Source organism: Neophocaena asiaeorientalis, unplaced genomic scaffold (assembly GCF_003031525.2).
Source record: "Neophocaena asiaeorientalis asiaeorientalis breed wild unplaced genomic scaffold, Neophocaena_asiaeorientalis_V1.1 scaffold1403, whole genome shotgun sequence".
Taxonomy (NCBI): domain Eukaryota; kingdom Metazoa; phylum Chordata; class Mammalia; order Artiodactyla; family Phocoenidae; genus Neophocaena; species Neophocaena asiaeorientalis.
In genome coordinates this window covers 81,339-107,686 of record NW_020175077.1, presented here as the reverse complement: position 1 = coordinate 107,686, position 26,348 = coordinate 81,339, and the positions used below count along the sequence as shown (strand labels likewise).

The 26,348-nt window shown below is 44.9% G+C and overlaps 1 protein-coding gene across 7 annotated transcripts in view; it reads left to right on the top strand.

Annotated features, from left to right (window-relative positions):
* KLHL12 (kelch like family member 12) overlaps window positions 1-25,914 on the top strand; it is a 27,138-nt gene extending 1,224 nt beyond the window's left edge. Inside the window, exons 1-12 of one of the 7 annotated variants that reach the window (XM_024764078.1) lie at window positions 7-45; window positions 1,773-2,006; window positions 7,130-7,283; window positions 8,314-8,531; window positions 12,729-12,878; window positions 15,053-15,167; window positions 22,243-22,349; window positions 23,143-23,338; window positions 23,773-23,931; window positions 24,243-24,341; window positions 25,047-25,233; window positions 25,375-25,914. In XM_024764078.1, coding sequence (XP_024619846.1) covers window positions 1,812-2,006; window positions 7,130-7,283; window positions 8,314-8,531; window positions 12,729-12,878; window positions 15,053-15,167; window positions 22,243-22,349; window positions 23,143-23,338; window positions 23,773-23,931; window positions 24,243-24,341; window positions 25,047-25,233; window positions 25,375-25,501 — 1,707 coding nt within the window. In that variant the 5' untranslated portion in view covers window positions 7-45; window positions 1,773-1,811 and the 3' untranslated portion in view covers window positions 25,502-25,914. Of the gene's footprint in view, window positions 1-6; window positions 46-96; window positions 167-265; window positions 283-1,762; window positions 2,007-7,129; window positions 7,284-8,313; window positions 8,532-12,728; window positions 12,879-15,052; window positions 15,168-22,242; window positions 22,350-23,142; window positions 23,339-23,772; window positions 23,932-24,242; window positions 24,342-24,627; window positions 24,720-25,046; window positions 25,234-25,374 lie in introns of those variants that run through there. The other 6 variants (XM_024764082.1, XM_024764081.1, XM_024764079.1 and 3 more) reach the window with 6 other exon arrangements.
* The last annotated feature ends 434 nt before the right edge of the window (window positions 25,915-26,348 follow it).

The following is a 26,348-nucleotide window of genomic DNA, read 5'->3' as shown; positions in this document are numbered from 1 at the left end:
GGGCCGCCTCCCCGCCCCGCGCCCAGCCCACGGGCCGGAGCGCAGGTGAGTGTCCCGGGCGCAGCGGCCGACGCCCTTCCCTCCCGCCTCTCCCACCGTCGTCCCCTCCGGGCGAGGAGGAGTCTACTGGCGTGCCGCGCCCCGACCTCCGCCTGCAGGCTGTCGGGTAGGACAGCATCGCTCCTCGCCCGCCGGGAAGGCGGCCCCTCCGCAATTCGACGCCGCCCAAGGCTTCCGCGGCGCAGCCGCTCCACCAGGAGGCTCGCGGGAGCCCTGGGCCAGGTCACCTCGGGGCGGAGGTCGAGAACCCCGGGAGGGAGACCGAGCCGCGTTGGGGTAGCGTTGGTTTGACAGGCCGAGCCAGGTCGTAACCCCCCGAGAAGGTCTTCACCGTAAAGGGGGGGGGGGTGTCTGTGCAGACCTTTCTCACATCTCCAGAGTTGAAACTAAGTTGACTTAAGGAAAATCTTTTTGAAAATCATCTTATGCTTTGATGAATCACCTTTTCTGTAAAATGGGTCTTGCGGAGTGGTTGGAGCTCTCACAGAATAATACGCTAAGTATAAACAGGAGTAGATGAGAATTTAGGATCTCGTTTTTCCTATTCATATGAAATTATGGTTGTGAGTTGTGGACTCTTGAAAACTATAGACTGATTTTATTTTCTTGGATCCTTTCAGAAAGTTTTGGATTCCACATAAGACAGACTCTCTTAATAACCACCCCATTTCATTCCCCAGAAATTGTCCTGGAAGCAAATAAACAACAACAACAAAAAATAGTGTGACTAAAACCTGTCAACAACCACGAAAGTACTTCTTACATTGATTCTTTTTTATATGTAACCTGTTGATATTACTGAGTTCATTTAATTGATGCATACAGGTGAACTTTACAAGGGACTGGCTATGGCCGTATAATTAGTAGTAGAGTTTTGATAGGTTTCTATCCTAGTAAGTCTCTCTCTCTCAGTATAGAAGAATTACTGCAAATATTGATTTGTTAATGCTGATTGATGTTTACAAATAGAGTAGGGAGACCCTTCTATAGAAGAGCTTCAGTAGCTTAAGAGAAAGTTCATAAATAAGCTTGCATGGTTTCCATTATTCAGTATAAGTATTGGGTCCTCATTTGAAGTTTCACTTTAAGAAGAAATCTAGATGTAGTTGGAAGTCATCATAAATAATTATTTGTGTGCTTCTTTAGAAAAAAAGTTTATTTTTACTGATACTGGCCTTTATTGCCCTAGGTTGAATATGCAGTTTTTCTTTTCTTGTGTTCTATTACTAACCATTTATTATACACTTGCTAGGAGAGAAAAAAAATATATAAAACAGGGTCCCCACCCTCTAAATATTTACCTACTTAATCTACTCAAGGGTTAGGGTTATATTAAAAATAGCGATGTCACACCGTTAAGAAATTTTATCTTCTCACTTTATCATGTGAGACAGCAGCCTTGTGAAGATAGGCAGGAAATGTATAGTCTCTTTCTACTTACAGTACAGTTGCATACTGATTACAATAAATGTCAAGTGGTTTGGGCACTCGATGATAATGGAATTCAGAGGAAGAAGAGATCATTTTTACTCGGGATAATTAGTGGCTAGATTGTGTTGGTAATACCAGGAATAGGAGTGCTTCCTACTTGTGGATGTTTGAGTCTGATGGAGCCTCCTTAATTTGTAAAGCTAATTGAATATATTTAGTTTCTCCAGTCCTTCAAGTATGCTCATTGTTTTTTTTTTTTTCTCTCTCTCTTGTACCTGCAGAATCCAAGGATCCCTTTCATTCTCTCTCCATATTGCCTGATGGGAGGCATTATGGCCCCCAAAGACATAATGACAAATACTCATGCTAAATCCATCCTCAATTCCATGAACTCCCTCAGGAAGAGCAATACCCTCTGTGATGTGACACTGAGAGTGGAACAGAAAGACTTCCCTGCCCATCGGATTGTGTTGGCTGCCTGCAGCGATTACTTCTGTGCCATGTTCACCAGTGAGGTAAGTGGTGAGTCATCTCCTCACAAGTGGAACCTCACACGTCACTTCACAGTTGTCTCATTTCACTGAATAAAATAGTAGAAGTTTGATGTAATAGTGAATTTCTGTAGTATGGTGTTAAGTGGGCCAACTCTGGATGAGATCTGCCACTTAGTTTTCTCATCTCTGAATGAGGGATAATAGTAATACACAATAGCATACGGTTACTGTTATAGTTACTTGAGAAAATTACATATGACGTGCTTAGAACAATGTCTAGCATGTAGTAAAACAAATACCAGCTATTGGATTTTACTTACTGCCTTTTTAATTTAAATTTATTTATTTATTTATTTTTGGCTGTGTTGGGTCTTCATTTCTGTGCGAGGGCTCTCTCCAGTTGTGGCGAGCGGGGGCCACTCTTCATCGCGGTGCGCGGGCCTCTCACTATCGCGGACTCTCTTGTTGTGGAGCACAGGATCCAGATGCGCAGGCTCAGTAGTTGTGGCTCACGGGCCTAGTTGCTCCGCGGCATGTGGGATCCTCCCAGACCAGGGCTCGAACCCGCGTCCCCTGCATCGGCAGGCAGATTCTCAACCACTGCGCCACCAGGGAAGCGCTACTTACTGTTTTTTAAATTTGTTTTCCTTCTTCTAAAGTTTAATATTTTAAAGTGAATACTGGGGAAGAGGGAGGGGGGAAGGAAGGAGGAGTGAGCCTCAGTCCTCATCCCATTCCTTCTAACAATATGTGGAGAAAATCAGTCTTCATTCTACCAGTGAAGGCTTTAGAGTAATTGCAAATGAGAGGGAGAGGGCTTAGTGCCTGACTCTGTGGGTGTTTGAAGTATCACCTAGAAAAATATGCTGGCTCTGGAGCACAAGCCTTCAACTAGGGAATTAGAAACAGGTTGGCTTGGCAAGAAGAGAGGTAGTGCTCTCAGAGTACTAGGAAAAAGACTGCCTTAGTAATTGCCTGGCCAGACAGTCAAGATGTGAAGGAGGCTGCTGGGTGAATCGTGAGGGACTCAGCTGAGCAGAGGGGACCACTGCAGACCTCAGCTCCCAATATCTCAAGTCTGATTTTAAATTTTAAATAAATTGTTTTCATTTCTTTTTAAGCTTGAATGGTGAGTACACCACTTGATTATATCGTTTATCTCTACTTATATGTATGGCTGACATATTTCATCACAGTTAACACTTTTTAAAAAATCCTCTCAACCACCAGGGTTTTATCAGTGCGGGTGTTGCTGCTGACCTGAGTGGGAGAGATCGCGTCATGAGAATGTCAGTAACTGCCTTTTACGGGCAGATGCTGTGTTAGGTGATTGTCGCCTCCCACCCACCCCAGGGGTGGTTGTAACCATCTCATTTTGCAAATGAAGAAATAAGATCTCAGGTGCTAAATGCCTTACAGCTTGTAAATGGTAGAGGGGATTTAATCCTAAATTAGCTTGATTCTGATTTCGCTGTTCTAATTGTAAAGCCAGAGTCGTGTGTGCTGCTGAACCAGCGCTCAGTCACATGGCTGGTAGGGAGAATGCGGAAGCCTGACACGTCGCCCCAGCAGACCCAGGCTAATTTTTTTCTTTTAATATTTATTTATTTATTTTTGACTGAGTTGGGTCTTAGTTGCTGCACGCGGGCTTTCTCTAGTTGCAGCGAGCGGGGGGCTACTCTTCGTTGCGGTGTGCGGGCTTCTCATTGCAGTGACTTCTCTTGTCACGGAGCACGGGCTCTAGGTGCGTGAGCTTCAGTAGTTGCAGCACTTGGGCTCAATAGTTGTGGCTTGCGGGCTCTAGAGCGCAGACTCAGTAGTTGTGGCTCGTGGGCTCTAGAGCACAGGCTCAGTAGCTGTGGCGCGTGGGCTCTAGAGCACAGGCTCAGTAGCTGTGGCGCACGGGCTTAGTTGCTCCGCGGCATGTGGGATCTTCCCAGACCAGGGTTCGAACCCATGTCCCCTGCATTGGCAGGCGGATTCTTAACCACTGCGCCACCAGGGAAGCCCCAGGCTAATTTTAAAGTGACCCTGTGCAGGGCGATATTACAGACCCTGTCCTGTACAGTACCCCAAGGAGCACCAGAAGTGGTGGTATTTATTTAACTGGGCGAATGTCATGGCTGCCAGCAGGAAGCACTGAGGACTCGGACTGCTGGCTGCTCACTACATGTTGTGCATCCTGTCTTCACTCTTTCTCTGCACGTTCAGGAATTAGTGTGGAGTTCTGTAAAAGAACTCTCTTTTATTTTTTTTCTCACCAGTGATTATTTTATAGTCTTTCTTTAAAAACTGACATCAGGCAAGAAAGTGTCAAATGGTCTTGTCTTTTTCATCTGAAGTATAATTAACCTACAACACTGTGTTTGAGGTGCATGACATAGTAATTCATTATTTCTATACAATATAAAATAATCACCGCAACAAATCTAGTTACCATCTGTCACTGTTCAAAGGTATTACAATATTATTCACTTTATTCCTCATGCTGTACATGTCATCTCTGTGACTCATTTATTTTGTAATTGGAAGTTTGTACCTCTTAATCTCCCTCATCTGTTTCACTCATCCTCCTATCCCTTTGAGGTTTGTTTTTTTTTTAATTGAAGTATAGTTGATTTACAACATTGTGTTAGTTTCACGTGTACGGCAAAGTAATTCAATTATACATGTGTGTTGTATATTCTTTTTCAGATTCTGTTGCATTATAGTTATTGCAAGATATTGAATATAGTTCCCTGTGCTATAGAGTAGGTCCTTGTTGTTTACCTATTTTATATATAGTAGTGTGTATCTGTTCATCCCAAACTGCTAATTTTCCCTCCCCCCAACTTTGGTAACCATAAATTTGTTTCCTGTGTCTGTGAGTCTATTTCTGTTTTGTAAATAAGTTCATTTGTATCACTTTTTAAGACTCCGTACAGAAGTAATGTCATATGGTATTTGTCTTTCTCTGTCTGATTTACCTCACTTACTATGATAATCTTTAGGCCCATCCATGTTGCTGCAAATGGCACAATTGTTTTTATTACTATTTTATGGCTGAGTAATATTCCATTGTGTGTGTGTGTGTGTATACATATATACACACACACAATATATGTATACACACCACATCTTCTTTATCCTTTCATCTGTTGATGGACACTTAGGTTTCTTACATGTCTTGGTTATTGTAAATAGTGCTGCTATGAACATTGGGGTGCATGTGTCTTTTCAAATTAAAGTTTCCATCTTTTCCGGATACATGCCCAGGAGTGCAATAACTCTATGTTTAGTTTTTTAAGAACCTCCATACTGTTCTGCATACCCTTGCATTTAAGTTGTTTAAAGGAGTGGTTCCAGAGACCTGGATTTTTTTTTTAACATCTTTATTGGAGTATAATTGCTTTACAATGGTGTGTTAGTTTCTGCTGTATAACAAAGTGAATCACAGCTATACGTATGTATAGCTGAATAACAGCTATACATATACATATATCCCCATATACCCTCCTTCCTGCGTCTCCCTGGTTGTCTTTTTGTCTTGTTTGTAGTTTCCTTTGCTGTGCAAAAGCTTTTAAGTTTCATTAGGTCCCATTTGTTTATTTTTGGTTTTATTTTCATTTCTCTAGGAGGTGGGAGAGACCTGGATTTTAGGTTCAGTTCTCTTAGTAATTCTGTGTGAACCCTGGTGACCATCTAACCTCACTAGGTTGTCTGTAGAACAGGGTGATTGAACTTGATGGCTTCTTCGTTCTCTTCCATCCCTAAATTGTTCCTTAAATGTGGTGCAACTGAAAGAGCACAGGGTAAGGCAGGAGGCCTGGCTCTGATCTGTCGCTTATTAGTTGAGGCCTTGGTTAAGTCACATAACTTCTCTGAACCTTAGATCCTTTATGTCTTAAAGGGCAGTAATATCGGACCTAACTGCCTTACCAGGTTGCTGTGAGAATCAGATGAAATAAGAGTAAATGAGAGGCACCCTGAAAAGTTGTAAAGCAAATATTAATGCAAAATACTACAGTTACTCTAAGTTAGTACATAGTGATCTCATTTATGTATTTAAGCTATTTGGCTAATGGGAATATAGTTTATTGACTAAGAAATTCCTGACATAAATGTACTCATGCTTCTGTTTGTAAATACTTATACTGTGTTAAATGTTAGTAAAATGTTTTTCCAAAATAACGTACTGGTGACTTTTTGTATTGTTAGGGATTTATTTTGTTCTTGGCTTTGGTAGAGAATACTTTCTGATTATTATTCTGGGCTGATGATAAAGACATTTAGTTCATAATGGACGTGCACTGGAATTTTGTAAGTAATTGGAATCTCTAAACTAAGATTACAATCTAATAACATTTTTGTAAGGTAATCAGTTTTCAGATAGTTTACTATCCTGTAAAACTGAAGATTTCTACCCTCAGCTAAACCATTTTCTATGATTATCTGGCCTCAACTATACTCATAACTCCAAGGATATAGTCTAGACTAAATGTACCACCAGTAATTCGGTAATCCTAAAAGAGAGTCAACGCAGTATTTGAAAAAGCATCAGACAATCCTGTTGTCTTCAGTGGTACAACAGAAGCCCTCTCAAGATGACCTGTGTGCTGTCTAGGGACAGATAGGACAGTGCTGGCTCATCCTGGAGGGTCTGGAGCTGCAACTCCTGGGGCATCTACAAGCATGAAATCTCAGCGAAGTTTGTATTTCATCTCAGAAGCTCATGGACACTAGTGGCATGCTCATGGCAACTTTTGGTTCTATCTGGTGTTACGTCTGTATTTGTTTTAATATGAAAGCCGCATTTAAAATTATTCACAAGTAAAATTAATATTCCAGGAAGGTGTCACCTCTGTATCTTCTTGGGTTACACATAGCTCCCCCCATTTGAAAAGCTACAAATATATGCCGTGTTTGCTTTGTACAAATCAAACAAAATAGTCGAGCTTTTTTTTTAGATCTTTCAGCACATAGACAAAAATAGGATTTGAATTCCCAAAGCATAAAATTTCTAATCTGATTCTTAGGCGTTGAGCCAGGGTTCCTCCTATATTCAGTTAATATTGTTAATGTCCCTTCAAGCTCTTGTATATGAGACTCTGCCTTAATCTTGTGGAATTATAACCACCATGATTTCATACCCTTTGAACTTTCAGCTTTCAGAGAAGGGGAAGCCGTATGTAGATATCCAGGGTTTAACTGCCTCGACCATGGAAATCCTGTTGGACTTTGTGTACACAGAGACCGTGCACGTGACGGTGGAGAATGTCCAGGAACTGCTCCCTGCAGCCTGCCTGCTTCAGCTGAAAGGTACAGATGCTAAAGTTGTTCGTGCCACAGTGACCCTGGAGATGTTTAAAATTCGTGATGTAAACTTAATCATGAAAATTAAGGAGACAGACTGTGGGCCTCATGTTTACTGCCCATGGCACAGAAGTTGAGATTTCAATTGCGGTATAGAGTAGCCTCCAAATGTGAGTCTTTGGCTCTTTGGGAGAGAGCATTTACTTTTTGTTTTTAAAAAAGTGGAGGAGGGGATAATAGATGCCTTTCCTTCCATGTATGTTCACAACAGTCCTGCAGGGAGACACAGAAAACTGATACGCGTCGTTGCCTCCGTGGAAGGGAACTAGATGGCCAGGTGGGTAGGGAGGCTAGGGGGACTATTCATATAAACCCTTCTGTACCTTTAGTTTGTTGAATCATTTAAATTATCTATTAAAAATTTAAATTGACACACAAAAATGAAAGTGTAAAGTTTTCACAGGATTGGAGATGATCCCCCTTCCAGTTCCCAACCTGTCTGTCCTAACCTCCAGTTCTGTTTCTGTTATTTTCAGTTTTTGATACATGATTGAAACAGTGTGAAGTTTTTGCATTAGTGCACAGCTCCAACATTAATTTTATACTCTGAGCTTTTCAGTTAGACAAATATGAGATTGTTATCCGTATCTCCTATTTTTCCTTCACCGGAGTCTCTTAGTAAGTTTTCATGTGGAGTAGAAATTAGGTACACTGTGCTAAATTAAGTTGATTTTATAGCTTGCTTCCCAGGAGTTCTGTAGGCATGCTTGTTTAATTGTGGTGGTGTCCATAGAAGCAATTCGTCTTGCCGTACTTGTTCTAATGCAGCAACAGACGTTTGGAAAGTCCTTGCAGAAGGCCACACAGCACATAAGACAAAAATAGGATTTGAATTTCCAAAGCATAAAATTTCTAACCTGATTCTTAGGTGTTGAGCCAGGGTTCCTCTGATACAACGTGATGTTGTGATCCAAGAATATAGGCCCATCCACCTGGCCGAGTGTCCTCAAGGACTCACTGTTTCTGTCTGTCCTAGGCGTGAAGCAAGCCTGCTGTGAGTTCTTGGAAAGCCAGCTGGACCCTTCTAACTGCCTGGGTATCAGGGACTTTGCGGAAACTCACAACTGTGTTGATCTGATGCAAGCAGCTGAGGTTTTTAGCCAGAAGCATTTTCCTGAAGTGGTGCAGCATGAAGAATTCATTCTTCTCAGTCAAGGAGAGGTGGAAAAGCTCATCAAGTGTGATGAGATCCAGGTACAGACTTGGCTTGGCATTAGCTCTCTTCGGGACTGGGCCAGAAGACCAGAAAGCAAGGCGGAGTTGTACTTCTGTAGCAGGGCCCATATTAAACTCTGAGGTTTCATTAAATGTCCCTGAAATTGCATGCCAAACGTATTTGCCTATTTACGGAAGGGAGTTCGCTACCTCCCTCAATGAAATTTGTGATCCCAGCGGTTAAGAATCACTATTAAACAGTATGGAATAAGCATTTTAAAACATTTACCCAGAATGTCTTCCTGCATAGCCGTCGCCACGCCAGGTGCTGGGGAGCCAAGAGCGCGTAAGAGACAGTCTTGTTTCCAGAGAATTCCCAGTGTAGTAGTGGCGACAAACAGGAAGACAAAAATGATGACTGAGTGTCAGGAGAATGAGCCTGTTCAAGGGAGGAAATTCCATAGAGGAAAGAAGAAAACCTTCTGGATTTAAACGGGATCGTAAAGGGAGCGGGTCAGAAAGGACGGGGCAGCAGGTTGGAGGTGGTGAGCCAGAGGCAGCTCATCAGCGCCCATGGGAGGAGAGGGCCCTGCGGACCGGGCGTTGAAGCGGTAGGGTCCCGCCTCCGTGTGCCGAGCACCCAGGGACGCGGCCCAGCAGGGAGCGAGCCTTCGTCCTCCGCTGAGCAGAGCGGGGGTGGGGGGGGTGCTGCGTGTGGATCTGTCGTTAGGCTGGGAGCTGCAGTGAGTGCGGCGGGCGCTGTGCGTGTCGCCGCAGCCAGGCATTCCTCTCCAGGGCTCCAGCCCTCTGGTTAGGAGCTTCTGGAAGACACCTAGCAGAGCCAAGTGCTGGGGAGGAGTCCACCTGTTGGGTTTGTTTTCCCCAGTGAGGAGACATTCGATTCTCTAAGGAGGCGAAGAGTTATATTTTTTTCCTCTCTCATTCTCCTGAGATAATAATGAGAAACGACTTTAAACGTTTACTTATTTATTTATTTGGCTGCGCCGGGGCTTAGTTGCGGCATTCAGGCTCTATGTAGTTCCCTGACCAGGGATCGAACCCGGGCCCCTACGTTGGGAGCACAGAGTCTTAACCGCTGGACTGCCAGGGAAGTCCGGCATTTGTAAATCTTGTTCAATTCTCAGAACTGTGTCCATTTTTCAGAGGAGGAAACTGGCACTGTGATTAGTCACCACCCTCACACAGCTGGGAGGGGCAGGACTTGTGCCGCCCATCTGCATCCAGTCTGTTCTCTTCACCACGGAGCTGTGAGCTCTGTTTCTATTTGACCAGATCTGGAAGTAGTCACAGCAACCATTTATTTTAGAACAGTGGAGACTGGGGGATAAAACCGGATGGAACAGGGAGGGCAAACAACTGACCTCTGCAGAAGCCGGTTTGAGCTCTTTCGTACGGTCTTCCTTAAGTGTCCAGTGAGACTGGCCTTTGCTTTTTTTCAGCAAATGACATTTTTTCTCTTTCATATACCAGCCAGAAGCAGGAACCAGATGTCTGGCCCCCGGGCTAACGCTTCCTCTGGACCATGTAAAACAATAGTACTTGAAACAATGGAGGCAGCGTGTCACGTTGTTTAAAACAGCACGGGCTTCAGGGTCATGCTGGGGTTTGGGCTTGGCTGTGTGACGCGTGTCCCCTAACCGCTGACCTTCAGATCCCTCTCCCATAAAATGTAGATAATAGTCGTACTTACTACGTAGGGCTGTTCTGGGCATTAAATAAGAATGTCAGTGCCTGATACATAAATGAAGTCTCTGGGAAAATTTATTATGGAGACTATTTTCTCCATAGTGAAGCATTAGTATTGGGGGTTTTTTCTTCCCAGTTTAGCTGTTTCTCTGCAATTCTAGTTTATTCTGTCCTCAGTAAGATTGAGGATCTCTGCTCATTATTGAAAAACCCATTTTAAATGGATGTATCTAATTTAAACCTAGAATATGTCAGAGTCTAGCACGCAGCTGTTCAGAACTATTAGCCTGTCATCCTTGCCTTTAACCAAAGTTTATCTAAAAAATCATGACCACCCTTCTGCACCCTCACCTGCATGTAATCCGTGAGTAGGCTGGGTTAGTTTGACCTCCCATAAGTTTGCTTACACAGATTCTGTCATCACTGTCGTAGTCTAAGCATCATCGCCTTTTGCCTGATGGACCAGAGTAGCCTCTAACTGGCCTCCCAGCTCTCAGCCCTTCTAAACCACCCTCCCGTGGCTCTCGGAGTAATCTTTACCAGACATCAGTGTGGCCCAACACTGGCCTACTTGAAGCCTGTTAACGGTTTAGAGTGAAATCCAGTCTCCTGATGCTCTGTTTACTTCTCCAGCTTGACCTTTCTCGTCCCCTCCCTCATTCATTCTGCCACACCAGCCTCTGTCGTTTCCCAAGCTGTCCAATAGAGAGTTCTGTGAAGGTGGAAAGGTCCTGTGTCTGTGCTGTCCAGTTCACTGGCCACTAGCTTGAAATGCGGCCAGTGTGGCTAAGAAGCTGAATTTTTTTTTTTTTTTTTTTTGGCCACGTTCATTGCTATTAAGGACAGACTTTGGGGGTTTTGGGGGGTATTTTAGCCGCACCTCACAGCTTTCGGGATCTTAGTTCCCCGACCAGGGATCGAACCTGTGCTCCCTGCAATGGAAGCGTGGAGTCCTAACCACTGGACCGCCAGGGAATTCCCGAAGCTGAATTTTTAATTTAACTTCATTTCAATTAACGTAGATGTAAATAGCAAATGTGGCTCATGGCTACTGTGTTGGACGGTGCAGTTGTAGGGCTTTTCCAAGTGCTTTCTGTCTGCCCCGAGGCTAACTGCTACTCTTCCATCAGGTTTAAACCTGTTGCTCCTGCAGAGAGGCATTCCCTGTCCCGTCAGCCTAAGTGAAGAAATCTCGTGTTATTCTGTCTCATAGCCCCTGTACTTTTCCTGTGTGGTACATAATGACAGAATGGGATTGTTCGTTTTTCTGATTTAACAGTTATCTCCCCACTTAAGAGGAAGATTCACGTCTGATTTGTTCACCGTTGTATCCTGGCACTAGTAGGTGTTTGGTAAATCCATCAAATGAATGAACATTCTGAAACATTTTCTGTATTTTCAGTTCTTGAGAGAAGTCCACAGAGTGATGTCTTTGGGCACTGTTACACTCTGAAAGTTATCTCAGAACAGACACACTCCAGAGGCTGATGGAGGGACACAGGCCTAGTCCTCAGGTGTCAGTCTCGGGGAGGTACTAGGTGTTACTGTACCTTGTGCTTATCCCGGGACACGTGTAATGTAGGTTTGTGCCTTATCCAGTCTGTCATATGTAGCTTAGACCTAAGTTCACCAAATGATTAATTATATGTGTCATCTCAAATAGCACGGTGCCTGATACAGAGTAGTTGCTCAAATACTAATTGACGGTGCTTTGAAGACCCTGCACTCTTTACGATGCCGTAAGGGAAGTTCCTGCTCACAGCCTTGGCTGAGGGGTCCGAGAGTGAGCATGGAGGTCCTTAGACAACACCTATGAATATAAGTTATTTTAGGAGCCGGTTTCGGGGGCTTCCCTGGTGGCGCAGTGGTTAAGAATCAGGCTGCCGATGCAGGGGTCACAGGTTCGACCCCTGGTCCGGGAAGGTCCCACATGCCGCGGAGCAGCTAATCCCATGTGCCACAACTACTGAGCCTGTGCTTTAGATCCCGCAAGCCACAACTGCTGAGCCCGCGTGCCACAACAACCAAAGCCCGTGTGCCTAGAGCCCGTGCTCCGCAACAAGAGAAGCCACCGCGATGAGAAGCCCACGCACCGCAACGAAGCCTAGCCCCCCACTCGCCACAACTAGAGAAAGCCCGCGTGCAGCAGCAAAGACCCAACACAGCCAAAAATAAAAATAAAATTTAAAAAAAAAAAAAAAAGAGCCAGTTTCAAATAGGGCAGCAGTTTCCCCCTTCCCCTGCTGAAGTTTCAGAAATGACCAGAAAAAAATTCAGGAATGGGGAAAATTCTGAATTTAAAGCCGATTTGTGACTGATGGTCTATTAGGTACTCTCTCTCTTAGGTTTTTTCCACCGAATCTGACTATAACTCTCTTCATGATATCAGCAAGTTGTGTCTGAAACGATTGTTTTCCCAAGAGCCTACTTATTTCTGGGAGATGGGAAATAACGGTGGCGGGAATGGGGCGGGAAGGGAAGGGAAGCGAGGTTACAGAGCAGCCCCACCATGTGGTCACGCACTCACAGGTGGATTCTGAAGAGCCGGTTTTCGAGGCCGTCATCAACTGGGTGAAGCACGCCAGGGAGGGGCGGGAAGAGTCTCTGCCGGACCTGCTGCAGTACGTCCGTATGCCCCTGCTGACGCCCAGGTACATCACGGATGTCATAGATGCCGAGGTGAGCCACACAGGACCCAGGGCTGTGGGCGTCTCCTGTAGCTTCGTGTCCTGAACTCAGAACTGGTCACCTCAGAGGAGGCACGAGCGTCCTGGGAAGCATGTCCCGGGGGGGCTGGGGCGGGGAGTCTGCAGGCGGTCGCTTGGCCGGTCAGTCTCCTGGCAGAAATGAAAGTCTATGGCTTAATTTAATTTTGTGCTTTGTTGTCTTTTCATTTTACGTGCTCCTCGGTGTTTTGCATAAGCAACTTCGGATGATAAATTTTGTCCCCTTCTCTGTTAAACAGAAATTGTTCCAAATTGCCTTGGAAAAGATGCTTTGCTTACCTAGTCTATTTTTGACTTCTGGTGAGGCCAGCATGAAAGGAGTTTGATGCATTTATTGGGTTGGCCAAAAGTTTCCTTCAGTTTTTAAGTAAAAATAAAAGACACATTTTTCATTTTCACCAAGAACTTTATTGAAAGACGTATTCACCGTTTTGTTCCACTACCTTCTAACGTTTTTCAGGCAACTTCATAATTCCGTCTTCCCAAACCTTTTTATATTTTTGAGCAAAGAACTGTTCCAGGTGCATTTTACAGTATTCCAGGGAATTGGAATTTTTTCCATTAAGAGAATTTTGTAAAGACCAAAATAAGTGGAGATCCGAAGGTACAATGTCTGGCAGGTGAATCAGAACTTCCCAGCCAAGCTGTAACAGTTTTTGCCTGGTCATCAAAGAAAAATGCAGTCTTGCGTTATCCTGATGAAAGATTACGTGTTTTCTGTTGACTAATTCTGGATGCTTTTCATCGAGTGCTGCTTTCAGTTGGTCTAATTGGGAGCAGTACTTGTTGAAATTAATCATTTCGCTTTCCGGAAGGAGCTCATCATAGAGGACTCCCTTCCAATCCCACCATATACACAACATCACCTTCTTTGGATGAAGACCGGCCTTTGGTGTGGTTGGCTGGTGCTTCATTTCGCTTGCCCCACCGTCTCTTCCGTTCCACGTTGTTGTACACTATCCACTTTTCATCATCCGTCACAATTTAAAAACGGAACATTTTTGTTACCTTTCAGTAGAGAATCGCTTGCGGTAATCCGGTCAAGAAGGTTTTTTTCCACTTAATACTGAGCCCAGACATCAAAGCAGTTCACGTAACCAGGCTGGTGCAAATGATTTTCAGTGCTTGACTTGGATATTTTCAGTACGTCGGCTGCCTCCCGCGTGGTATAACGTTGATTTTCTCAATGAATGTCTCGATTTGATCACTATCAACTGGTCTCCCAGACCGTGGAGCACTGTCCAGTGAGAAATCTCCAGCACGAAACTTCGCAGGCCACTTTTGACACATTTGATTAGTCACAGCACCTTCTCCATACACTACACAAATCTTTTTCTGCGTTTCAGTTGCGTTTTTAACCTTCCTTGAAATAATAAAGCATAATATGCCAAGAATGTTGCTTTTTTTCTTCCATCTTCAGTATTAAAATGGCTACAGAAAAATTCACCGATTTTGATAAGTGTTTTTTAATGCACGCTATGACAGCTGTCACAATACAATCTAAAAATATTGTTTTGAATGAAGTTAAAGTCAGCTAAGTGCTACTAGAGCCAGCTTAGGAGAAAACCGAATGAACTTTTTGGTCAACCCAATAATATCAACTTGGATCATATCGTGTTTGTTTATAAGTGTTTCTCCAGCCTGAGATCTCGGTGGTGCGTTTTCTGACCTTCACCATGCGCATTACCTGGACGCTACCCTGGGGGCCGCTGATTTGTAATGTGTAGGTGAAGCCCAGATGGGCGGGCGGCGCATGTGCTCCTGCTTCTGGCCAACCCTGGTCTCTTTGGAAGTTAATTACAGACACAGCTTTGCAGTCGTTTGCATTAGAAAAGATGCCGGTGCTTAGTGTCACATCTCAAATTCTTTGCCTCCTGTTTGTAATTTCTTCCTCAATAGTCCACTCACATACCCCACACATACCTTTGAATCGTGTAACGTCTATTCAGAAGATCTTTTTTTAATCATTCCGGAAGCCCATAGCATAATTATTACCAGCAGCCCTCCCGGAACCACAGGGCTTTGGAAACTGGTTTTCTGTGTTAAGAATTTAATTCTTTATATGTGCCATTTATGCTTTTATTAGAGGTGGTCCTGCAGCTCACTCTCCTACCTGCTGTATTGCAGCCTTTCATCCGCTGTAGTTTACAGTGCAGGGACCTCGTCGACGAAGCAAAGAAGTTTCACCTGAGGCCTGAGCTGCGCAGTCAGATGCAGGGACCCAGGACAAGGGCGCGTCTAGGTAAGCTGGCCTCTTGTATTAATTGTGTCAATTTGTACAAGTCCCTTTACCACCCGGGGCTTGCTTTCCTGTAAACCAAGGATATCTTCCCTTCTATTTCACATAACTCTTTGGAGGATTACATGAGATAAAGTGTGTGAAAGCACTTCATAAATTGTCAAGTATTATGCAACATACGTTATCACTATTATTTCAGTATATTTGGAGCCTGTGAATTAGAAATATCTCAAATGCCATGTAGTGAGTAAGTGGTCCGCTTCCCCCGCCCCTGCCCTTCTCCACGTGAAGAGGAAGGGGAAGCAGCAGCGTGGTGAACTGCAGAGGAGTCCAGGGTGGTCAGAGGCAATGGCATGCAGTGGTCAAGGGCCTGGACTCAAGCCAGACTGTGGGTTGGGTGCAGGTCCCCATTTACCACTTGCCAGGTGTTCGGCAGGAAACTCAGCCTCTCTGTGTCAGTTGCCTCATCTGTAAAATGGGGGCCATCATAGCTCCTCCCTTGAAGGTTGTCGTGAAGAGCAAGTGAAAGGCTGAGAACGGCTCTCGGCACACGTGAGTGCTGTGCGCGGAGGCTGTCGTGTCAGCAGACAGACCTGGGTTCAGATCCCAGCCCAGCCAGTGACTGGCTGGTTGTGAGCCTGGGCAGGGTATCCACTTGTCTGAGCCAATGCTTCCGCCTCTGAAATGAGGACGCTAATGTCTTATCACACTGGTTGTTGTGGAGGCCCAATGACATCACGCATGTAAGATGCCTGACATTGCAGCTGGCATGTAATCTGTGCTCAAATGTTACGTCACTTCCATTTCACTGTCCCAGGATCCTAGATAACTGTATGTAATAGCATTTCATAGGTTATAAATTACTCTGTGTATATGGGGTGGTATCTTCCTATTTTTGCTCTTATCTGACTGTGGACTCATGTGTGCTAAGGTGTTAATTGATAATTAAGCCTTTCATTGATAGATTTAAGTAGAATGATGATTTATCTCATTTTTTAATCGCATAAGTAGTACATATCTGTAGAAGTTTTGGAAATACAGAGAAGCAAAAAATAAACAAATGAGTCATCCATAATTCCACCACCCAGAGATACTACTTTTTGTTATTGTTGTTTTTAAAGGGATACTGTTCTGTTAATTCCTGGGAGATGACAAAATGTGATCTGTATCGCTTGTTATATACAGAGATATGTAATCAACACAAGATAAATGGAAAAAATACAAAAGGAAATTTTTTTTAAAAGATTGAAGGGCTAAGTGAAAAATCATGAAAATATTAGAAGAAATTATACGAAAATTATTTGATTAACTTCTGGGTGGGAGCCTTTTTTTTCTTTTTTTAATTGTGGTAAAATATACATAACATAAAATTTACCATCTTCTCCATTTTAAGTGTACAGATCAGCGGTGTTAAATACATTCACACGGTTGTACAACCCGTATCCAAAACTCTTCTCATCTTACAAAACTGAGATTCTGTATCCATGAGAGAGCAACCTCCCTTCTCTCTACTCCCCTTTTTTAACTAAAACAGAGAAACCTAGAACTCTTCAAGGTTACTTGACTGCATCAGTTTTTTTTTTTTTTAAATTGATGGCAAAAGACGTAAAGTCAAAAGACGGGGACTGGGAGAAAATATACTCAATATGTATGACAAAAGATTAACATTTCTGCTGTAAAAAGAACCCATATGTATCAACAAGAAAAAGAGCAGTGACCCCACAGAAGGCGGCACGGGAGGCGCACAGGTAGCACACAGAGGAGGATGCGTGAGGGAACACCGTGTGCTTAAAAGATGCTCCACTAGGAGGTCTGGAACCACAGATTAGAACAAGGTAGTCACTGGAGTTTAAAACGGGCACACCCTGTGTGTCCCACCTCCGGGAATCTGTACTGTAGAAACAGCGTGTCAGTACAGAAATAAGCACATATGAGGAAAGACATATGCCTAAGAACGTTTACTATAAATTGCTAATATCCAGAAAAAAATGAATACAACCTGAATGCCAAGTAAAGGGGGATTAATGGTTGACTGAATTATAGCACAGCTGTACCATGGAATGTCACGAAACTGTTAAAAGCATTGAGTCAGATACACGTAAGATTAATTGTGTACGCTGAGTGGGGGAAAAGAAGGAAGCAAAACCTCCTACATATGTGTGTTTGCCTGAGCATAAACAAACGATATGTATACAGGATAAACACTAAACCTTTAATAAAGTGAGATCGCGGGGGAATATTAACTACTAGTGTTTTGTTTCTATACCTCCGTGTTATTACCATAAGCTGACAGAGAAGATAACAAATATATATTCTGTAAGTAGCAGGTGAGCCGGTGATGTAGAGGAAAGAATCTGGCACTAGGAGGTAAGACATTTCGCTTACTTTGATGTTTTCCTCCCGGTTCTGTTAGTCTGCTAACTTGCCGTTTGAACTTGGACAAGTCCTTCAGCTTCTCTGGATTACCATTTCTTCTTCGGCATATGAAAGGAGTTAAATTCAGCCACTAGAGTTCTTTCCAATACAGAAGATGTGTTTCTTTCTTGTAGAGCCAGAAGTGTCCCAACCAGTACATAATTGCTTGTTAAATCGAACTAAGTCCAATAAAAATTTGTGTGAACCACCAAACCCAGAAGGTTCTTTAGAGTGCATTTCCCGCTTTTCTTTGAACAGGCAGCAGAAAGCGCCTACTTGCTCAGAGAACTTGCTTATTGTCCTGACCTTGAGGGATTAGAATATGATTCTACATGCCCTCATAGTTTTGAGGTCATTTTTTCAAAAGTTCTAGGAAGGAAATAATGAAACTGTTCCCTACGAGATGCTTAATTTAGCATCTCCACGTTAGTACCTTAGAAGTAAATTGTTCCAGCCATCCTGTCCTCTGCCCGTCTCTATTCATAGAGGTTGCTAAGTCAGTTACCAGGATGATGGCTCTTTGCATACAGCATAAGGAAATTAAATATACAGCTGAGGAAAAATAGCATGCCAAATAATGTGTGGGGATTTTGTTTTAATTGTTAATCTTACCCATTACTCTCTCATAAAAGATGTAATAGAAATTGTAGTTCCTACTTTGTCACTGGCTTCTTTTCTGAGCACGTGGAAATGTCGGTCCCTGAACCTGTTCTTAGCAGTCCTGCAGGCTGTCTGCACTTTCCTCCAACAAAACACCCCAGCGCACACACGTTCTCCTCCCCTCCCCCCAAAAATAACAGTGACTGGCACTGTCGGGAGGCCTCCGTGTGAGTAATGTGCCTTTTCACACTGCTCTTACCAGGTGTTTTAGACACATTTTCCTCATCGTAAAGATAAAAAATCTAACTTGGCAAGTGCCCCATTCCTTGGCAGAGAACAAACAGGCTTCCTTCTGGTCAGCCCCTCCCCTGGCTCTTTCTCACATTAGTAAGTCTGCTGGAGTAGTGGTCCCAGCTGAGGGTCTAAAGACAGTGAAACCCTAGGAGTTCCTCTGAGGGAGGAAGACTTTCGAGGCACAAAGCAATAGAAGAAGTTGCAAAAGAAAAGGCCAGTGTACTTGACTAAATAAAAATCACGTACGACATTGTAAGACAAATCAGGAAAATAAATCTGCTGCAGCCACAGCAAAAGGTTAAAGTCGTTTGCATGCAAACAGCTCATAAAAATGCACGCAAGAAAGAAACACTAGAGACTTGAGTGTACGGCTCATAGAAGCGGAGTCCTGCTAAATAAAAGGGGCAAGATTCAGCCGAAGTAGTTATAAAGTCTTAGCAGTGCTAAGACAAGAGTTAAAACAATAAATACAATTTTTTGCCTACCAAAGTATCAAAGAATAAAAAGACAATACCGGTGCTACAGAGAGTAGAATGGATTGGCGCCTTTAGAGTGTTGGTGGGAATGGAATTTGTTTCAACCTCAGTATCTTATAATATAGATCCAAAGACTTCTTTAAGGTTCATGTTCTTCACTAGACAGCCCTCCCATTACTGTGTTAAGAAAATGGGAAAAGTTTCATATTCAAGGATGTTTATCATAGGATTATATGTGATTATTTGTAACCCCAAATCATGAACTCCTGAAATGCCTAAGGATATTAAAATCATATATTAAAGGATTTTGTTAATATTTTGAGAAAATGAAATAAAAACAGGATGCACTACAATATGGTCCCATTTATGTTTATAAACATTTAGAAACAAAGCTGGAAGGAAATAATCTTATGTTTTGCTGTGTCTTTGTATTGTGGAATTATAAATTTTTTCATAACACTTTCTTTTTAAGCTTTTTAACAGTGAAAATGTATTTTATATATTATATGTTTTATAATCACAAGACATAATATTCTTAAATCTTTTTAACCAAAGGGTGGGTAACATGTGAGTGAGGATGACAGTCATACTAGCCCTTGAGTTATTTTTTAAACTTTTTAAAAGAAAATCATTTTTGTGCTAGAAAAAGCTACACAGGCTAAACAGACATCAGAATTGACTAAAATTACACGTTTTCAGTGTTAAAACACTGGCCCTCTCGTCCTTATCAAAAGCTCTGTTGGCACTGACATGAACTCCGGCCGCAGTGGGGAAGTTAACCACTTAAACTCACGTGGCAGGCAGTCTTTCAAAACACAGGATCTTTCAGGGAAAGTAATGAAAATAGGCCTTCCTTGCAGAGAGGTTCAGACACCCCAGCCTCTAGTGGTCTAGGAGCCCCAGGGTTCAGAGCCATAAGTCGCTGAGCGACTCACGCTGACACCCTGCCCACGTTCCTCTGTGGATGCAGGTTACCGGGACGTTTACTGAGAAGCCTGGAGCCAACGGGAGTGCTATTGGTCCTCCAGAGTTTGAAATTAAAGCTGAAAATCAATGGTATTTTTTTTAATGTGCGAAGCATAGAAAATCCCCTCGGTTGTTGTGGGTGCTTTCGGGACTCATCACTGTCTCACCTCCTCTGCTCAAGTCAGAGGGGGAGAAAGGGGCAGATGGCGGGGAAGTGCTGCCAACGCAGGCCCTGGCCTGCCCCAGCTTGGAGGGATTTCAGAAATAAAATCTGCATCATACAAAAGGGCCCTTTGTTCAAATGTTTTGTTTTCTAAAAGAAGATGGCTGCTCACGTTGGAGAAGGGGCCACGTACTTTATTTGGCAAGTTCACAGACAGGTGCCCTCTCAGAGGGGGAGGTTAAAGTCCGTGCTTTATGTGTGGGTTTAAGAAAAATTTCAAACATGTATAAAAACAGAATAATATAAGGATTTCCCCCATACCTATTGTCCAGTTTCAACAATTATCAACTCGTAGCCTACGTATTTTGAAGCAAATCCCAGACAGGATAAACTTCCATCCATATATATTATGCTTTTGTATGTATCTCTAAAAGATAAGAAACACACAGCCAAGTATTTATCTTCATCAGATATCAAGTACACATACACACTTCCTCAGTTTTCCCGTAATTGATTTTTCTTAGTTTTTTATACTTCAGTTGCTCCAATCAGGATCCAGACAAGGCCCACACATTGCACTGAGTTCATAGCACTCTTTCGTCTCTTTTATTTTATTTTGAAACTATTTTTTTCCACATATTTTTTGTTGGGCTTCATTTATTTATTTTTGGCTGCGTTGAGTCTTCGTTGCTGCGCGTGAGCTTTCTCTGGTTGCAGCGAGCTGGGGCTAGTCTTCGTTGTGGTGCGTGGGCTTCTTGTTGCAGTGCGTGGGCTTCTCATTGCAATGGCTTCTCTCGTTGCGGAGCCCGTGCTCTAGGTGCACAGGCTTCAGTAGTTGTGGCACGTGGGCTCAGTAGTTGTGGCTCGCAGGCTGTAGAGCGCAGGCTCAGTAGTTGTGGCGCACGGGCTTAGTTGCTCCGTGGCATGTGGGATCTTCCTGGACCAGGGTTTGAACCCGTGTCCCCTGCATTGGTAGGCAGATTCTTAACCACTGCGCCACCAGGGAAGTCCTCTTTAGTCTCTTTTAATCCATAGTTTTTTCCCTCCTGCTTTGGTTTCCCTTTGCAATTTATCTGTTAAAGAAACCTGTAGAATTTCCCACAGTCTAGATTTTGTTGACTGCATCCGGGTAGTCTCATTTAACACATTCTCCTGTCCCCTATATTTCCTGTAAACTGGTGGTTAGACTAGACGCTTGATAAGATTCAAGATTCAGCCTCAACTTTTTGGCGAGAATACTTCGTAAGTGATGGTGGCGTGCTTCCTGCTGAGTGTTCTGAAGCGGTATGTGAGCTTTCCCCTGATGGTCATAGCAGCTGTGGATGACTGTCAGAGCCGTGACTTCATTAGGGGCTTGTCTGTATTCCTTGTCAGTTTAAAGGTACTGCATTTGCTCTTTCAAGTCCAGGTCAACAAAATGCCCTCCTGGGGACTGAATTTCCCTAAATGCTCCAGCTAAGTGTTCTCTCCAGTAGCACAATACACGGGGGATTTCCTCAAAAGAAATATTATCAGAATAAGATTATCCAAATTAAGTCCTTAGGGGAAAGGGGACGATACAAAAGCTATCAAAATGTCTTGTTTGGGAAGATAGTAGAGAACAAGACTCCCTTTAAAAGCCTAGTCTTATGATTACCTGGCAGTTTTGACGAATTAGCAGGGAATGTGGTCGTATAGTCGGCTAATTTGGAAAAATAAAAGTCATGGAAAAGATTTTTTTAATCTATCATTTGGTTCCTAAGCCACAACTCTCAACTTTTTGGGGACAAGGTTAGGAGAGCATTCTTTGCCATGGCAAAAAAACTCCCCTTTTGAGTTTTACGGGGTGAGAAGGGCAGAGAGAGCTCCTCCAGCCTCCAGCCTGCACTTGGAGCCTGTTGTGAAATCAGCCAGAGTTGTCTAGATGGGTTGAAATGGTGTAGGGTGTGTTCACGCTTGCCTTCCGGAGTTTTAATGTTGTCCAGAAATTTAAATTTCAGAGATTCAGGTTCTCAGGAAGAAATAGTTTCCTATTAGGCAGCCTTACGATGAATCTCCTATTTCAGATGGCTTCTCTGGGCTGCAGAGAACAAGGTATCCTAGCCCTGTTTCTCCTCCTCCTTCCCTGGAGGAGTTACCCAGCAGCGATGGGGAAGTGACCTCTCTCCTTCTCCCTTGTCCTCAGGAGCCAACGAAGTGCTTCTGGTGGTCGGGGGCTTCGGAAGCCAGCAGTCTCCCATCGACGTGGTAGAGAAGTACGACCCCAAGACTCAGGAGTGGAGCTTTTTGCCAGTAAGTAGTGGTGGAACCAAGCCTGGGGAAAGAGCTTAAATGCAGTCCCTGGCTCCAGATCATAACTAATCCAGCCCTTAGAGTAGAAAAGCCTAGTAGCAGCATCGTGTTCCTTACAGCAGTTAGTTTCAGTAGTTAGTTATTGACTAATTAGACATAAGAAATATTAATGACCCTGTGCCAAGTTACACTCAGCTGGCCGCCACCATTCCCGCGCCTTCCCAAGCTGCCTGTGCAACTCGCAGGGTGCTCCCCTCGCGCCCTGTTAACCTGAACACTGTGTTAAACTGTGCTAAGCTGAACTGGCATCCAGTGGAACTTGGAAGTTTGTATCTCTCTCCTTTGGTGTGTCTCTGTTTCAGTGCTGGATGAACAATAGTAATTCTGAGAAAACTTGGAAATCTTTTGATCATTTCTCGTAACTTTTCGGGTCTTCGGGTCCTGGCCCTTAGATAGCACTGTGGTAATCGCTTTCTACTTTATGGAAGGATACCGGTCTTTAGCCCAGTGCCTTATGGAACAGAGAGGAATCGGATACTGGATAACAGAAGGACATTAGGTCCTTTGGAAGCCTTGGAAGGAGGCAAGTGTACAGAAGGCTTTAATCTGTAAGAGCGTCACAACGAGCGAGAGGTTTTCATCCAGACAGCAGATGAACCTCTGCTCAGGAGGCTTCACAGTGACAGGTGAAGAAGCAGAGGTGCACAGATAAACAGGAAGGACAGCAAAAGGTGAGGCCTAAGACTGGCATGACTGAAATGACAAGAGGCACCTCTTCCCTCCTGAATCCTAGAGCATCACTCGGAAGAGACGCTACGTAGCCTCAGTGTCCCTCCACGACCGGATCTACGTGATTGGCGGCTATGATGGCCGTTCCCGCCTCAGCTCAGTGGAGTGTCTAGACTACACAGCAGACGAAGATGGGGTCTGGTATTCTGTGGCCCCTATGAATGTCCGACGAGGCCTGGCTGGAGCCACCACCTTAGGAGGTAGGCTGGTGCACAGGGCAGTGTTTGCATTTTGGGGTGGCTGGATCGGGGTTCATACCTCTCTATGAAACGTGGAGGCTACTGGTAAGATCAGATACGCCTTTCCGCTTTCAGAAATACTCATGGGTGTTTCAACGCTGACAACAGAGTTGGTAAATCAAGTTCCAGTGTGCTGAGTGGGGAATTGGCACTAGTTGTATTTTTGCAAATTCCCATCTAGTCTTGGAATGTTTCTGAAGATTCCGTCTTACCCCATTCTTTTTACATGTCTCGATTGTGCTGTCCTCTTTAAAAAGGACTTACTTGACTTATCCCTTAAAAAAACACTTGTTTTTGCCCCCAAACATTGGAAAGAGTTGTGGGAGATTTGTAGAGAAAAGAGTTACTAGAAGGCTCTCGTTCTCTAATAGCCGTGACTTGTTCATTCTGAGCAGATATGATCTATGTCTCTGGGGGCTTTGACGGAAGCAGGCGTCACACCAGTATGGAGCGGTATGACCCAAACATCGACCAGTGGAGCATGCTGGGAGACATGCAGACGGCCCGGGAAGGCGCAGGCCTCGTGGTGGCCAGCGGGGTCATCTACTGCCTAGGTGTGCGGGCTGGGACGCGGGGAGAACTGATGGGCGGCAGCCTCGGGGTGGGATCCTTTTTACCAGAATGAAGTTCGTAGACTTCCTTCCACTAGAACCCCGGTCTGTCGCAGTATATTTTTCATTAACTGGGATTCTCCTTTTCATGGAAGCAGAAAACAGGGTACTGCCAGATTTATTTTTGGATTATTGGAACCCTTGAGGGAGAACTGGAACTAAAAGACTTAGTTGAAACACTCGAGAAAGGCAGAATGGGAATGGGCATCGGGACTTACCGTTCTTTCTGGAGTGGTCTCTGCTTTGTCTTTCAGGAGGATACGATGGCTTGAATATCTTAAATTCAGTTGAGAAGTATGATCCCCATACAGGACACTGGACTAATGTCACACCGATGGCCACCAAGCGCTCTGGTAAGACCAGTCAGATCTGGGGGCGGGGGGCGGGCAACAGACGGAGCTGTCCAAACCTTGTATGTGCAGTGAGGGTGCAGCCACAGGCCAGGCATCGGACCAGGGCTGCAGCCCCGTCTTCACTGGAGACAGAGGGGAACACGAGTCAGGTCCATTCTCCTCCAGCCTGTTGTCTCTAAATACAGTGAGACTAAAGGCAGTCGAAACTTTGACTAGGGTACAGTTTGAGGGTGAAGGCTTCCTGTCTTACTGGTTTTTTGCGTCTGGGCCCCTCCCTGCATCCTAGCAGCCAGTCCAGCTCTGTGCACGTGGTGCACACTGCCTGAGGGATGTGCGTGTGCAGCGAAGGGGCTTCCTGAGCCCCCAGGCTGGGGTAAGGTAAGGAGAGCACCCCTCCTCTGGGCAAGACGTGCTCCAGAGCCAGTCACAACCCCTTTCCTCCCTTTATTGCCTTCTTTTTTCCACTTCCTTCTTTTCTGCGGATAAGGGTTGGGCTGTGAATTAACGAAGGTGAAGATGACAGCCAGTTCAAGAGGGTTTACAGGCGGGTAACCTGTGAGGACTAGATTCTTCCAGGCCTGTCTGGCCCCGTCCCCGTCCCTCGGCCACTCTGGAATTCAGCTAGCCGTCAGTGACAGTGTTTTGTTTCTAGAATTCAGATCCTGAGCTTAGCGGTATTCGTTTGCTGTACCTTTTCTTCCCCAGGTGCGGGAGTAGCCCTGCTGAATGACCGTATTTATGTGGTTGGGGGATTCGATGGTACAGCCCACCTTTCTTCTGTCGAAGCGTACAACATTCGCACCGATTCCTGGACAACGGTCACGAGCATGACCACCCCGCGATGCTATGTCGGGGCCACGGTGCTTCGGGGGAGACTTTATGCAATTGCAGGGTGAGGGTTAAACCAGGCCTCCAGAGCGGTGTGATCCGAGCCGCGTCTGGGGTGGAGATGGGGTTTGGTTCGGGAGGGAGACGCCTTGTGCGGGAGGGGGCCGTGCGCCTGCAGAGCTCAGTCCCACCTCTTCCCCCTCAGCTACGACGGGAATTCCCTGCTGAGCAGCATCGAGTGCTACGACCCCATCATCGACAGCTGGGAGGTCGTGACCTCCATGGGAACCCAGCGCTGCGACGCTGGCGTGTGTGTTCTCCGCGAGAAGTGACCAGTCCGACGCAGTTTGCAGGGAACCGAGGATCCTTTCCAGAATGTCTGCTTCTCACTGTGTGCACAGGGTGATTACAGGCACCGGTGCCGCGATGATTGTGCTTATTTGACGCCCCTCGCACTGGCACTGGTGGTTTTCCCCGAGGAGGGTGGGCGGCAGACCCTCAGAGGAGGCGGCTGCACACTGAGTGGGTGTGGGAGGCCAGACCACCTCTCCTCCCGGCCGCGGGGGCACTCTCTCCTCGTTTCTGACTCAGCGTGCGCTTGGGAGAACGTACATTTAAGTTGTGCCTCGCGTGTTGCAGGGAATTAAGGTATGAGCGCAGCGCCGGGGTGTGGGCGGTATCCAGCCTCGACCATTGGAAGGGTACCAACTCTTGTTTCACAACAATAAATATCTTTCCTAGTCTACAGGTAGCAGGGGCAACACAGTTCCGATCTGGAGGGGAACAGAGGGAAGAGCCCTGTCAAAACTTTGGGGGCCTGGGGACAGGGGGCCAGGGTTGGCATCAGAGCCGGGTGGAGAGTGTGGGAAGGGAGCTGGACGTGGTGGGACGTGAGTGAACCTGCGACAGCCGGAAGGCTGAGGAGGGAGTGTTATTTGAGGGCCTTTCCATGGCCCCCTGGTATTTGTGGGCCCTGGGGACTGAGAGAGTGACAGAGCCAGCACATGTTAGGTGAGCAGAGGTGGAGGAGAATGGGCCCTCAGTGGGCCAGGGATAAACCCGAAGTTCTTGTGATTTCACAGTAGTCCTCCCTTCCGTGACTCATCTATACAGGGAAGGTCTTCCTCTGTTGAAGCAAATGCTACTCACTCCACTGTTATGCATCCATACTGTTTAGAG